This window comes from Taurulus bubalis (genome assembly GCF_910589615.1).
Source record: "Taurulus bubalis genome assembly, chromosome: 7".
NCBI lineage: Eukaryota > Metazoa > Chordata > Actinopteri > Perciformes > Cottidae > Taurulus > Taurulus bubalis.
In genome coordinates, this window is record NC_136595.1 from 17883020 (window position 1) to 17898352 (window position 15333).

General features: G+C 39.2%; 1 protein-coding gene across 1 annotated transcript; it reads left to right on the forward strand.

Moving 5' to 3' along the window:
• Positions 1-1963: 1963 nt before the first annotated feature.
• LOC306739025 (cystathionine gamma-lyase-like) lies at positions 1964-11708 on the forward strand. Its single transcript, XM_079220966.1, has 12 exons — positions 1964-2159; positions 4169-4250; positions 4436-4531; positions 4740-4849; positions 5095-5229; positions 5344-5401; positions 5581-5658; positions 6287-6439; positions 6795-6916; positions 7149-7201; positions 8120-8258; positions 10440-11708. The coding sequence occupies exons 1-12, from the start codon at positions 1974-1976 to the stop codon at positions 10455-10457; spliced, it is 1230 nt and encodes a 409-aa protein (XP_079077092.1). The 5' UTR covers positions 1964-1973; the 3' UTR covers positions 10458-11708.
• The last annotated feature ends 3625 nt before the right edge of the window (positions 11709-15333 follow it).

Sequence of the window (15333 nt, forward strand, 5' to 3'; positions counted from 1 at the left end):
CCACACTAAGATACTCTATTAGCAGTACAATTGTTATATTTATTACTCAACTTAAATAAAAGTACAAGTTAACTACAACTATTATCACCGAAATAGGAAAATGTGACTTCCAGTTGTAAGATAAATGTTGAGCAAAAAGTTTAAAATGTCCCTCTGGTATCTAAAGTAGATTTGTGAAGTAGAATGAAGAGAAAATACTCAAGTAAAGTATGCTTCTTAAAAACTACACCTACAGTCTTGATTGAATGTACTTCATTATTGAAGTACTATACTTTAACTATACCAATCTTAAAGTTTTGTGTATTTTAACCCAATAAGTAGAAGCCTATGTGAATTCACGCAGACATTCACCTTTAAGTGCACAACAACTACAATTAATTGTACCAAGGCCTGAGGAAAAAAGAAAAAAAAGAAGGATGATTGTTTGATTTACAGGCAGCCCGAGGCACACAGATGGATAATTATTTCCATTCCTGTGGATGACTTCAGGCTAAAGTCAGAAAAGACCAATACACATTTAATTCATCAGTAAACTCTTACAGTTTGTCATTTTACTCTCCCTAAGAATAATGTTCATGTAATATAACATATCAGCCATGCAAGCCTACAGCGATGCTTGAAATACACGTTGTTTGCAATGAGAAGAGAGCTCACCTGTCGTTCATCTGTTGTTCATTTGTTCAGTGTGACTTCCCAGATGAAAAGTATCTAAGCATGTATGGAGTCTGTAACTGCAGCTACAAAGCATTATATTTGAGTGCATGTTCAATCAAGCACCTTAGTACGGTATTATGCAGACCTTCTGTAGTGAATATAATGTTTATTCAATAAAGTTGGAGTATATGGGTCCTTGTTTATTTTAGTCTCCATATAGACTTTATTTTGGTTGATTATTTATTATCTATGACTTTATATTCATTTGTTCACCTGCCTCACTCGCTTGACTCTGATCAATTGACTCTGATAACTATCTGAAGCATCAATGTTTAGTGAAGCAGAACAGACCTCTAGACTAGTGGTTCTCAATTTTTTATTCAGCCAAGTACCCCCTAACCAGCATAAAGCATTTTGGGTTGAAAAAACAATGTAATACACAGCGCTGTGCCATCATTGTCTGATTTAATATAGAATATATACAATTCAGTGTAGGAACTTACACTTATCGTATTGAATATGCATTAAATACATTTATGTTAATTTTAAATATATATATATATATATATATATATATATATATATATATATATATATATATATATTAAATCTCAAGTACCCCCTGGTGTGCCTTCAAGTACCCCAGAAGTACTAGTACCCCCAATTGAGAAACACTGCTCTAGATACAACTGAGTAAACAGCGCACTTCCGCCCTCTGTGGCTCAAGAATGGAATTACAGGAAACGTCTCATTCGTGTACAGTTTCATGGACAGTACAAGGAACAAACATGCGCACACATTCAATGTGTAATTTCACAACAACAAATGTTATGGTGGCGGTTGAGAAATATCCTGATTATTATAATGAGTGAATACAGAGATATTTCCATTTTGTTCATTCTTTTAGCTTACATGATTAATTCATTAAAACATCCATTATTCATTCGGTTTGTTACGGCATTTACATTTGTTTTTATTTATTTGAACGCAGTACAACTCGGTTCATGAAGTAAAATTGTGATATAATGAGAGCTGAAGCGTACAACGTGTCCCCTCCCCGACTGAAACAACGGAAACGTTGCATCATTACCGCACAGACGGAACACGCACACAAAGAGTCACACAACGTGAAGCGTGACGTAACCTGGACGCCCCCGCTGAGCCACCAATCAGCGCCTTCATCCGCTTGTTGATGGGCGCTGATTGGCTCACGTGGAGTAGCGCAGGGCCAGTTATATTGCTTTCTCCCATTTCCACACCATGTTAATACACACTCATCCCTCGTCTGCGCTGGTACACACTTGGCGGAGCGCATTGTCATGGATCAAAACCACAAGCAGGACGAGCAGAGCGATTTGTACGCCGGCTTCAGTGCGGGGTACAAATCGTTCGCCACAGAGGCAATTCACATCGGTCAGGAACCGGAGCAATGGAAATCAATGGCTGTAGTGCCGCCGATTTCTCTGTCTACCACGTTCAAGCAAGTCGGACCGGGGAACCATGCTGTAAGTAGTCCGATATGCCTTGGTTACTTAATTAAGGCGGGGGGTGATGGGGACCATCCTCTGGTATGCGCGTGCGTCAAGCAGACCATATTGCGTTATGCACGAGGATTTAGTGCGGCTGTAAAGGTTAGCTATTATCAAGTGGACTATTGTTGTTGTTTTTTTATTATTTGAGTATTGGAAATGCGTTATTAGTAACGCTAAAGTCTTCGTGATACATTTGTATCGGATGTTTAAAACACACGAGGAAGCCTAAGTATGTAATCTTAGGAATAGTAAACTAATTGAAATGGCTGGTATTTCCATGGTCATTATATATAAATACAGCGAGATTGGGCATAGTTGTGAATTTTTTACTTTGTGAACTTTAGTTGTGAACAATTAAAGAAAATAGTGATTTATTTTTTTTTTTTTACTAGAAACTACAACAAAACTATAGGATCATAATCTACAACTGCAAAAATCTAAATAAACTCCAGCAGCCAAATGCATTGTTAATGTCAAACCTCTTCTATCTGTTTAATGTCAAATAAATCACCACAGCTGTGAATGCTCTTCTGCTTCCTCAGTCAAAAGTGAATATATGTGAAAAGAGACATCTTAACTTAGTTTTTCTCTAAAATGCTGTTTCTCCCATCACTATCATTCTCCCTGCCATTTAGGTATTAGGCATTTTAACTTGGATCAAGGTTAACTTTTACAACTGGCCTTTGTTTCTGTGAATGATTATAGTTATTATAGGTTAGTCAATTGTTTAACAGTTAACAAAAAGTTACAAGTCTGGACGTGTCAGCTCTATTTTTCACACAAAGGCACAATCGAGTTGAGTGGTCTTTAATGTTTCTGAGTTATTAGACTCAGAATTTTTTTTTTTATTAAACTGGCAGACCTCATGTTTTTCATATTAAGACAAATCAAAGTGTGTATGTCGTTGTAGAAAACAAACTCATTTTAGGCTCTACTTTCTAAAATAATTTAAACTAGAACATCTTTAGTTTTCTTCCACCCCAGTTATCAATGTTACATATTAAAGTTATTATAACAGTAAATCAAAGTTGAAAGTAGCGGCGAACAGGCCCACACAAATTATATAAAAGTCATGTTTCTGTACATCACATTTACACCACACCATGTAACTTTCAGGGAAATCGGAAGATCTCCATCTCATCCTGTTCAGTAGGGGGTGCTATGACTGCCTCAATATGGGCATGTATATGTCTTCAGGCCTGGACCCTCATCCACCATGTGGAATTTGGGGGCAGGATTTGACTTCCTTCACAATTTAGCAGCATTAGTGAAAGAGTTATCCCATATAAAAATTAAAGCAATCTGATAAACCCTCTAAAAGGAGTTTGAAAGAGTTTACATAAAATACATGTAAAGCACACATGATAATTTTTTTTTTTTACTGTGTGCAACACTCAAAGTAATTTAGCTGACTTGCCATGCCCAAGCCAAATTAAAATAATTAGTAGTTTGAACATAAGTGCAACATTTTCTGGGTGTTTGTCCATCATAAAGTCCTCAAACGTGTTTGTAAAATTAAAATGAACGCACAAAATCCAGAATGGCTGACTGAATAATTTCCAAAACCCTTCATGTTTATTCGCTAATGGAGCCCGCTGCCCATGGCCAGTCACCGCAGAATGTTGCAACTTTTGGCAGTTCTGACGTGTGTGTCCAAATTTTCATGAGTTTGAGAATCTAAAATGAAAACAAATATTCTTGCAGACACATGTCTGCTCAAGCCCTATTGTGCAAAGATGACGCACAAACACGTTTCAAAGCGATAAATAAAGGCGTAATTAATTCATCTTGTACAGGTATTGATGTTCTGTTGATAAACCCTTTCACTTTGATGTCTCACCTGGGAACCTCAAATGTATTCATACACACTATGACAACCCGTCTGCCATAGACACCTCCCTTTTTCCATTTAAACACGGTCTGTTATTACAAATGTAGATTTAAGGTGGCTGAAATGTCTTCTCATCATGTTTTTGATATAGGGGTTTGAATACAGCCGGAGTGGGAACCCTACAAGAAACTGTCTTGAGAAGGCCGTGGCTGCTTTGGATGGGGCAAAGTATTGTAAGTATGACTATCATAACTGACGCTCACATAATCGTGACAGGCATATTTCACACGAAGAGGAAAAATTTAACAAAATAGATCATGGTTTAAATCTCAACCATAATGGAGGAAATGCAAACTGGAAACACTTGTTGCTGTAAAAAAGGATTTGTGGTCTTAATAGGATGTGTTTTCCTCCACAGGCATTGCCGTTGCCTCGGGACTGGCAGCCACAGTTACCATTACCCACATGCTCAAGACCGGTGACGGAATCGTCTGCATGGACGACGTGTACGGAGGTCAGACACCTGTTTGTAAAACTGTGTCGAAATATGTGATGCAACACTAACTATTTACAAATGCCATTAGAAACTCACAATTTCCCCACTTGTACAAAATGGTTGTCACTGTGAAAGTGGAAGTGTGTGTATATATATAGTGCGAGCTGGTTTTGAAGCACATGAAAAAAAAAAAGTTTAACTAAGTTTCAGTCTCTCAATTTCAAAGGCACAAACCGCTACTTCCAAAGAATTGCAGCTGAAAGCGGTCTGGAGGTGTCTTTTGCTGACTGTACAAAACCGGAGCTGCTGAAGGCTGTTCTGAAGGCCAACACTAAAGTAAGTCAAGGACTGATAAAAAAATGAAGTGCTCCGTGTCCTTTTTCTATTGCTAGTGTGTTTTGTAGTTCGGTCTGATTTCGCTAGAGTGTCATAATCAGGTGTATAATTTTCTTTTGGCCAAAGTTGAAGCAGTCATCATGAATCAGCATTTTTGTGTGTTGACTGTTATGACTCAGTAGATGCTGCTGGGATGTGTGTATTGCCACACTTTTGACACTCCCTTATGTTGTTTCTCTGTCTAGCTGGTGTGGATTGAGACACCCACCAACCCCACAATGAAGGTTGTGGACATCCAGGCCTGTTCTGACGTGGCCCACGAATACAACAAAGACATAGTGGTGGTTGTGGACAATACCTTCATGTCTGCCTACTTCCAGGTGACAGTGACAGATTTACTTCATGCTCTTATGAGTTCAAAACAGTCAAAATTCCAGTATACAATTTCCAGGAAACAAGTAATTTATTAACTTGTTTATCTTGTGACCTCTTAGCGCCCCTTGGCTTTGGGAGCTGATATCTGCATGTATTCAGCTACCAAATACATGAATGGTAGGTTGTGTACTTTTTCCCACTTTATCAAGATCTCAATCCAATTAATCCAATCATAACCTACAATATTTTGTTATATTACATCTTGAAATGTGAACTTACTCTCAACACACAAAGCAAAGATGTTCTACTCCCAAATGACTTGTATTAATAATCAATCGTTCTTTTATTCCTGTCAGGTCACAGTGACGTAGTAATGGGTCTGGCCTCAATGAACCGGGACGATCTGTTTGAGCGACTGAAGTTTCTGCAAAATGGTGAGTGGAAATAACAACATGTTATGCTGCGCTTGCATTGACAAAATGTGTCAGTTATGTAATGGAACGCATTTTGACAAAACGGCAATCATCAGGTGACATCAGCGAGTGGCTGGTTCATCAGATACACCCTCCAGTAGACGAGTGCGGAAACAATAAGTGAATTGTCTGAAGGTCACCAAGTATCTTGCTTGGTGATTTATTAAAATCAGAGTGAGAAACGGTGTATTGCACATAAAGTACATTTGCGAGGTGATCGGTGCATGACAATAAATGCAGTATAAATAGCATAAGAAAGTTAAAATAAGTCTGTTATTAAAGTTTTATGGTTAAAAGTAATGTATCAAACAACAAGCCACATGTTTGCTGGCTCAAATTTTTACCAGTTATGCATCTGAAATTAGGTGCAATTTAAGGACATTGATCTTGTGTCATAAAATCACTTTATGGCCGCGCTCTGTATTTGGTGGACTGGTTCTTTCAACCCGACCTACATTCACAAACTTAACAACCAAAACATGCCCCTGAGGCCAAAGTTTAGCACCAATTAACTTCCTTTCAGAAGGAAGTATTTGTTTATGCTTTTGCCGTTTGCCTAATCTGGGTCCCTAATCTTGCCTTTGTTCAGCTCTGGGCTGTGTACCGTCTCCCTTCGACTGCTTCCTGTGTAACCGAGGACTGAAGACGCTACACCTGCGGATGGAGCGTCATTTCAAGAACGGCATGGCGGCCGCAAAGTTTCTGGAGGCAGATCCCAGAGTGGAGCGGGTTATTTTTCCAGGTAATCTCTCTCACATGCATGCATACATACAGTACATACTAGCATGCCTGTTATCACTGCCAAACCGTACAATGTTTTCTTTTTTTACAAACACACACACCCAATGTTACTTCTAAATGTCATGGTGTGTGTAGGAATCCATCACCAACAGACCAACTCCAAACAAACCAGGACCCATACTTTTCTCATAAGCAGCATGCTGCATAAAGAGTAAAACATTGTCGTCTTTGTAACCTTTATGTCGGCATAATAAGTTCATCAGCAAAGCGTCTTCAAACCTGTTACACCCCACATGTCCAGAAATATCATGTAATCACCACTTGACTTTTTTCAAGTTTTCCGTCTTTCGACATAGGCCTGCCCTCTCACCCCCAGCATGAAGTGGTGAAGAGACAATGCACCGGATGTCCGGGGATGATCACCTTCTACATTAAGGGGGATCTCGATCACGCCAGCGCCTTCCTCAGTAACCTCAAAGTAATTTGGCAGTACAGTTTTTTTATTTTATCTGGAAAGCTTGGTTTTGAGTTTTGGAAGGGGGCAATGTTGAGAGGCCAAATGCTCACATAGACAACATTTTACTATGGCTTGGTTAGTGTCTGTGATTGGTTACGTGTCTATGTTTTCTATTCCTTCTATTGAGGTTTACACATTATTTATATCCTGCACTATGTTCCACTTCATGTCCTCTGTTGTCTTTTTATTTCAGTTATTTGCGATAGCTGAGAGTCTTGGCGGTTATGAAAGTTTAGCAGAACATCCGTAAGTATCCATGCAGAATTTGACTCTTTACTATTTTACTACATGATATTATTTTAGGGAATTTGTCTTTGCGAGCTTACCTAAACAAAGAAAGAGAAATAGTAGTGTTGTAGGAGGTTCACAGCTTCAGGATATGTGCTGTGCTGGAACCTGAATGTCTGTCTGGTTGTTACTCCTCCCTGTAAGCTGTTTCATCATTGTTTGAGGAAGAAAACAATAATGTGTTTTCATCACCAATCAATTCAAACATCATGACAGACTGGGCGTGGGAAAACAGTCATTCTGTACAGGGTGGGGACAGTACACGTCCTGTCAAGCCCCAGTGCTGATAGTAAAGGATTTGAAGAATACCTACCTGCAACCTCTCCAATAAAAAGTCAAGGGCTCATTGACACAGGAACTGTTCAACTCTCATGTGAAAGAGTTTGCCATACAGCCTGACTGGGAGAATAGTATTAAAAGTTGAATTGTAAACAACAAACAAAACCCTTGTATAGGTGTTAAAGGCCTCTAGGTGAAAAAGTTATGACCGAGTCAGTCATTTAGACAGCTTGAGTTGTGTTTCTTAGGCACACAACTGACTTACCCCTCTGCTGTGCAAGGGGCCGTTCACAAATATCATGATAGATGGGGGCAAGATCATATGCACAACATTTCAGGATAGCAGATGATACCGGATCGTTTGCCTGTGGAGCCAGTTTCTTACATACAACGTTCAACAGCTGTTATCTAAGATGTAATGCCGAGTAGCACCACAAGGGGACAGCATATACCTAGACTAGAACATCCTTAAGAGACTCTTTCAAACTGATTTTAATTGACACTTATTTCCAAGGTCTAAGCTCTGATCTCTGTTAAAACAGCAAGATGCTTTGTTCATGACTCATGTATGTTTCACTGTCTTCTATCATAATTTAGGGCCATCATGACCCATGCATCAGTGCCAGAAAAAGAGAGGATTGTCCTGGGGATCAGTGACACACTCATCCGACTGTCTGTGGGTCTGGAAGATGAGGAAGACATCATCGAAGACCTGCGACAAGCGCTGGTTGCAGCTGTAAGTAACATCCGACACTTGTGGAGTACCAGATAGTCCATCAAACCAATGTGGTTTCTGTTAATATTCAAAAGTTAAATTATGCCTCCAAGTTTATGAGTCTGGAATTATTTTCAGTCATTTTCAAGTTTTAAGCAGGACTGAATAACTATGGAACCACAGCTCCTTGTTCTGTTTTAATTCAAATGGATCTGGTCTAGATCTGTGTTTTAATAATGAGTTTGATGTCTTTTCCCTAAAACTGGTGTGGAAAAAATACCTGCTTTTAAAGGGAACGTATTATGAAAAAAACTGACATCTTTAGCCCTGTGCACATCAATTTGGGTATCTAGAGTACCAAAACACAAACTGTGAAATGGAACCTAGATCAGAAAACATGTGATTAAACAAGCCATCCAGATTTGGCTTCCCTTCCTATGTCACTTGCTGGCTCATTAGAAGTCGCCGCCCTGCTGTGAAGAAGGTCCAGATGCCGTGTGTGTGTGCGTGTGCGCTTTACCAGTACAGCGTTGTATCTAATCTCAGAATATCTGATCCCAGAGCTGCAAAACTACTGGTGCTTTCAAGGGAATATATATTTCAAAGTAAAATAGAGTGGATTATCTGATTTCTAACATACAAACAAAATGTTTGCAGTTAACCAAACGAGCCAGCAATAGTTTACTTTCTAGGCACACAACAAACTATATATTTGAGCTGTAAAGTGCAGAATAAGACATGTCTGTCAACATTTAGACAAATCCGGCCTGAAGAAGAAGCAGCAATTATCTTGGGAAACATTTAGGGAGAGCCAGGCCAGGAAGAGTGGCAGACCAGGATTGAGTTAAGTATGTAGTGGTTGCTCGCTGTGAACTTTGTATCCACCCATCTGATGAACCCCCCTTGCTGAATGACCAAGTCCCTCATGCACTGTGAGGTCTCTGTGTCTTTGCAGCAGTCTGGGGTAAGTCACTTTAGGTGTGGTCCACTGGGCATTTTCCTCCATTTACACTTGGTTAGCAAATCCCTCACAACTTGTATAGTTTTTATGCCATCTCCCAATATCACTCTTTGTATTCTTAAACTCTAATGCTCATAATATCTAAAAAATACATGGATGTTGATTTAATAGCTGCCTGATTCTTGTCAGTATTTTTGTTCGGCGAAGTAGAGCAACAGATGGCTCATCAGAAATGCTCAAGTGTTCCCTGAATCCATTTTAAGGCTTTTCTCACGTCTGTGTGCTGTTGGCCCTCAGATCTGGCCTGATCCTGTCCAGACATCTACATTTTTATCACCTCTCTCTCTGCTCAAAAGGCTGGCATCAACATCTGAGGTTTTATTGCACCTGTCTTTTTTTTATTTTTTTTGACTTGGCAGGGTGGCGGCGGTTTCATAAAACATTTTGATTGAATTATTGTTATTCATAGATGCATTAAGGAGAAAAAAAAGAAACTAATGAAACTGCTAGAATGCAACAGCTGGTTTAGAATCAATTTGGCATATGAAGGTGGTTGAGAATTTAACATAAAGTCAAGCTCTAGTGTGCCGCTTGTGAACAATTTATCACTAATTCCTCCCTATGGACTGCATATACCATCAGTAGGGAATTTTTGTTTCCTAAAACACCTTTTTGCCACCTCATGCAGCTGTATCTTGCATGGCGGGCTGAAGCTCTTCTCAGGAATCAGATAATGTCTCTGAAAGCCCTCTGTTGCCCATCTGCAGCAAATGGAAATTAAATGGAGACAAATATCTATAATGACTGTGTGGTCCGGGGAAAAGGCACCTCTGATGGGTGAAGCTTTTAATTGGATGGGACGGCAGGTCAGATTGGGGCAGGCGGTTACATTTCCAGACAATAGTCCTCATCCTCGGGTTAGTTTTGGAATCACAAACTGCTGGTTAATCATATCAAACTCTCCAATGGGTCTGTGCCATTTGTAACGAAGCTGTAAAATGCTGGGTCTATGGTTTTTTATTGACCAGTTTTCTCTGCAGTGTTAACCTGCCTTTGACTTGCTATTATAGCAGACATTTTGGCATCTTGCCTGAGCTAATGAAGCAAAGAGAGGAAGAGGATGTGATTGTCATTTCAGGAAAAAATTTACCATTTTATTAACCGTAGCCTCATGTGTTGACTGTACAGTATTAATTTCACTGATCCTTTTTTTTTTTTCTTCTCCTCTTGTCTTTTTATAGCACCCAAAGACAAAATGAAACGTCTACAGGACATGCTCGAGGCTGAGGTTAACCAGTCTGTCAGTAAGAAGTACCTGAAGTCTCAAATCATCGCAGATTAACACTTGGCACTGGTTCAGCGCACAAACGGCAGAAATTAAACTATTAGGGGACAACTTTAAAAATCATGCTCTCTGTGAATAATATACAATGTTTGCATGATAATTGTTTTGATGCCTATTTTACTCTAACATTGGTTGTAATCATTCTCATCTTATGCTGGGTTTGCTATGTTTAATGTTTTTATTTTAAGTTTTGTTTGGAGGGCCATTAATGGGGCGTATTACTATACAATGAAGACTTATACTATACAAGTTACTGCAGGAAAAACGCCACAACTCTGTTTTCATGTATAATCTTTCTATAAAACTTGTTTACTTCAGGCTGAATCTTAGTTTTGGTGCCCAGAACAGTCTCCAAATGGCACTGTCCTGTTTACAACTGCAGCTGTAATCTGTATTAATCATTTCCTAATTCTGGGTGGCATGGTTTCCTTTGTAAAATGTATTGACGACCGCAGTAGTCAAACTAACCAGTCTCATACAGGCGTAGCTAATGCCGCCACCTACTGTCAAGTCAGAAATATTTTCTGCGAAAAGATTTTTGAGGCTTTTCAGAACCATTTAAATAATTGTATTAATTACAAACAATCTCCATTCAAACATGAAGAATATAAATCGTGTGTATTTGGTTACAGAATATTAAAGACGATTGATATTATGCTTCATCAAGTATATGCATTGTCCTGAAGAGGAGAGGTATCCTATTCCCCACGTTTGAGCCTAATCAGGACATTTGCCAATATGAGGGAGTATTCGGTAAGCATATGCCTTGTTTGGAGCAGATTTTCCCAGCAATGATGACGTTTCTTTTATAGTAGCAACTGAAGAATGTTACTGGAGTATTTGTACTAAATGTTTCTCATGAATAATGTCTGAAGCACTTGATGTGTGTTCTTGAACTCATGTCAAAGTGTTTGGGTCGAAGACAAAAGCTAAATTTTCCAAAGGTCATGGTTCATGCTATCAAAGAAGCGTATTCCAGGGTAGTGATGTGGGGGGGCCACATTACTAACCAAGAATACACTTCATTTAGGACAGACAACTCACAATCAATGTCATTTATGTAACTCAGAAATCCTTTAAAATCTGTTTGCAGTCTAAGTCTCTGTCTCTCACTTCTTCTCAACCACCTCTCTTTAAAAACACAGAAGCAGTGTAATCAGTGACCGTGGCAAGTCGATAAGCCACATCCCATTTAGCCTGGCTAGTGGGAGGCAGCACGCTGGGGTTTTAGCCAATGGATGAAAAGAGAATGAATCGTCCTAATGACGAAACCATCAATAACATTTCCAAGAGACTGAATGTTTTGGTTCTCTGTAATCGGTTATCTTTTAACGGTTTTGGTTCAGTGAAAATTGTATTTTTTGTTACCTATACCCAATTTAATGGATTTTATTCATCTGGGAGTCTTCTGAATCAGCCATTAACATTTTGTGTAAGCCATGCTACCCTTCAAATCTCTGCCCACGGTTGATGTGTCAATTTAGCAACCAAAAACACGATCTCAGAAGACTTCACAAAACCTGCCACGTCCAGTCAAACTGTAGATTCAGGGGAAGAGGTGGTCTAAATGGAAACGGCTTGGAAATGCTCTGCATTTAAAGAAGAGGTGCTATTGATGTGTTTGAAATTCTGCTCCCATCGCTTCCAGGGTGACTCGTGTTGGGATCTTGTCACCGAGTGTGGTTAGACTTTTCCAGAAAACGCTTTCAGTGTTTGTCAGCTCCCTTCAGTTAGCCAGGGCCAATTTTAGAGAATATATCTTCATCAGTTGAGCCTCAAACATTAGTAAAAGTGTCTGATACAAACAAGCGGAGGAATGACAGATGAATTTACAAAAATGGATATGAAATTACATTCACTGCTAAGTAATGTGTGCTATCGCCAGTTTGAATAACAAAAGAGCAGCCAAAATCGTCAATATAAACAAAGTAGCTGTTTTGACTTCTAATGCGTGACTTAAATCTGTTTGCAGATGTGTCATAGATGAAAAACAGAAACCACCCACTTGCATCAGGCCGTCTGCACTCCATCGGAAGTTGTAGATGACATTCACGTACGCAAATCTTTAGTTAAGAGGTAGGGGAGCGACTTGCAGTGTGTCGGTGACTGTGACGCCAAAAATGGCAGCAGGAGTTTGAAATATTGACTTTGGTTCCCAGAAATCCTGTGAAGTGTCATCAACTCCAAACAGCACAGTCATGTTTGTCAGTATTTGAGAACTACAGTATATTACATACCAGAGCGATGAGAGAGGCGAAAGATGCGTGAGTCCAGCTGTCTCTGGCGGGAAAAAGTGCTCGCTCCTATTTACAGTTTTGCATTTACCCTTTCAAGTATAGTTTTTACCTCAAACAGCTGATGACTATACCTGACACATGAATGTAGCCCGGACAATTGCATTTTTTGTGCAGTTATGTGCCGGACTGTTTCTTGACTGTTTCAGTCACTGCCACTGCAACTTGTTGTTTTTACACTTCAATTGTTTGGACAGATCCAAAATAAAACAAGGCATAACTAATTAATTAGTGAAGAGTTGGTAGACATATTTTATAATAAAGGGTGGACAATTGTGATGGACAGGGCCAGGCTAGCCATTTCCCCCTGTTTTAAGTATTGTGCTAAGCTAAGCTAACTTCATATTTACCATATAGTGAACAATATATAATTGAACTACAAGAGAGAGAGAGACCTGAGATTAAACAGCAACAGTGTGTGTACTGTGTTTTATTGGCCATGCAAATTAGAGTGAGTAAATGAGAAGGTAAATAAGTAGTTTGCAGTTGGTTAAAGTTTGTCGAGGTTGAGAACCAGTAAAGAATTACAGTGAAAAATACCAGCAGTCGAAATCTCATATCTGGTTGTGTGGTCTGTGTGTTACAAAATAATGTTGAATGGGGCATATTGTCCTTTGATTTGAGTGTAATTCATGTATAAGACATGCAAATGAACCAAACATAAATTACTCCAGTATAGCTGACCTTTCAAGTATTACACATCATGTACAGTGTCATGTTATATAGCTTGGTTGTAATGGATGTCAACATTGATGTTCATTTTTATAGCATTTCTGCCACGCCTTATTTGTTATAAATGGTCCTGGGGCCCTTAATGTCAACCCTGCCAGCTCTCACATTGAGATGCTATAAACACAGAGTTTAATCTCACACTTGACGTGTATTTTAGGAATGTGATGCTGGACAAGAAAAGGTCATTTTCACAGATCGCTTAGTTTGACCGAAGTGAAAATAGACAGGAAATGGCTTTGTGGTTCTCACAGATTAGTTTGACCAGAGGGGGAATACATGGGATTCACAGACCCAAATAATGTGTTCATAGTTCTTAGAAGTAAGTTCTAAAAATCACCATTTTTATTGTGACCGCACAACAATTATTATTAATGATCGTATTTCTTAGAATGCCATTTTGAGTGACTTTTTTTAGCTCCAATTATAATATAAACAACAACTTATAATGAAAAAAATGACATCATCAAAGGCAAATGGGCTGACAGAGAAGTGCAGGAGTTAACTCGTTCATGAACACACACCCACTGAGCCAGAGAACAAATGGGGGCCGCTGCTAAACAAGCTAACGCAGTGACGTTCACATAAAGGCTAACCCAGTAACGTTATAGCATAATGGCTAACCCAGTAATGCCAGCACAAAGGCTATTCCCCAAAAATATTTTTGGGGAATTCTTTATGTTTTTCTGTAATACCGTATGACTCAGTCAGTATATGTCTGCTGAAATGCTGCTGCCAACAAAAAAATAATGATGTTAAGACCGGAAAGGGAAAAACCATTAAGCAGCAGCAGAACAGAAGATATAATCAACTCAAGAAAGATGCTGAAATAAATGCTTTAATGTGAATTCTCTAAAAACACACTGACTCAACAAATTCCGCCATTAGCTTTCACCAGCATTTCATCAAAAACAAAATCATATGCCAACTGAAAAAAACAGACATATTTACTAAGGTTAGAAGAGGTGCGCTCGTGTGAACCTTTAACTCTCAGCATCCTTGTTACAGTTGGTATTGATCCTCATGGCTTTGAATGTAAAAAGTCATAAGTGATGCTGGCAGGAGGCAGATCTACAAGGACGATGAAATTGTGCTTACGTACGCACCATTGGTGGACACGTCTATCTATATTGAGTTCATAAATGTTTGGCATGAGCTGCTTCAGTGAATTTAAAAGCAGCAGCAAAAATCTCAAGGAAAGTTGCCGTGTTCCATTTTCAAAAGAGATATATATTTTTTAATTGAAATGTCACCTCCATTGGCTCTTGCTTTTTAAACGGTTCTGAAAAAGCACAGCCCGGTCATCTGACAGCCATAAAAGAAAATCTCATGAGAGAGATGCATTTATATCTTTGGGTGTCCTTTGGGTGTCCGTGTGTTGTTTCTCTCCAATTCATGCTTGTATGCTTTATGTTTCTATATGTATCTGTAGACTGCGATATGACTTAGAGGCCTTTTGCATTTCTCCCCAAGTTAAGCAAAGATAATGACATATGTCGTTACATATGCATGTTCCATACATGGGGCTAAAATCTGTACTTGCTCAGCATGAAACGCCGTCGTCTGCATACATGTATGGAAATAAATCAAGCAGAACATTCCCTCTTGTCTCTCATTATTAATCCCCCCCCCTCCCCCCCCTATCTGATGAGAGGTATTGGACCTGTGCGTTTCTCTAAGAGGCAATTAATACGCTATGTGTTTGTGCAGCCTCCTCGGAGAAAACAAGCTCCAACAGCAGTCCATCGAATCAGACAGTAGAATAAA

Bases quoted from the DNA above. Each gene is read 5' to 3' on its own strand.
- LOC306739025 (XM_079220966.1), top strand. From the start codon at position 1,974: ATGGATCAAAACCACAAGCAGGACGAGCAGAGCGATTTGTACGCCGGC. The intron at 4,251-4,435 runs GTAAGTATGACT...TTTCCTCCACAG, and splicing joins TTTGGATGGGGCAAAGTATT to GCATTGCCGTTGCCTCGGGA. The intron at 5,659-6,286 runs GTGAGTGGAAAT...GCCTTTGTTCAG, and splicing joins ACTGAAGTTTCTGCAAAATG to CTCTGGGCTGTGTACCGTCT.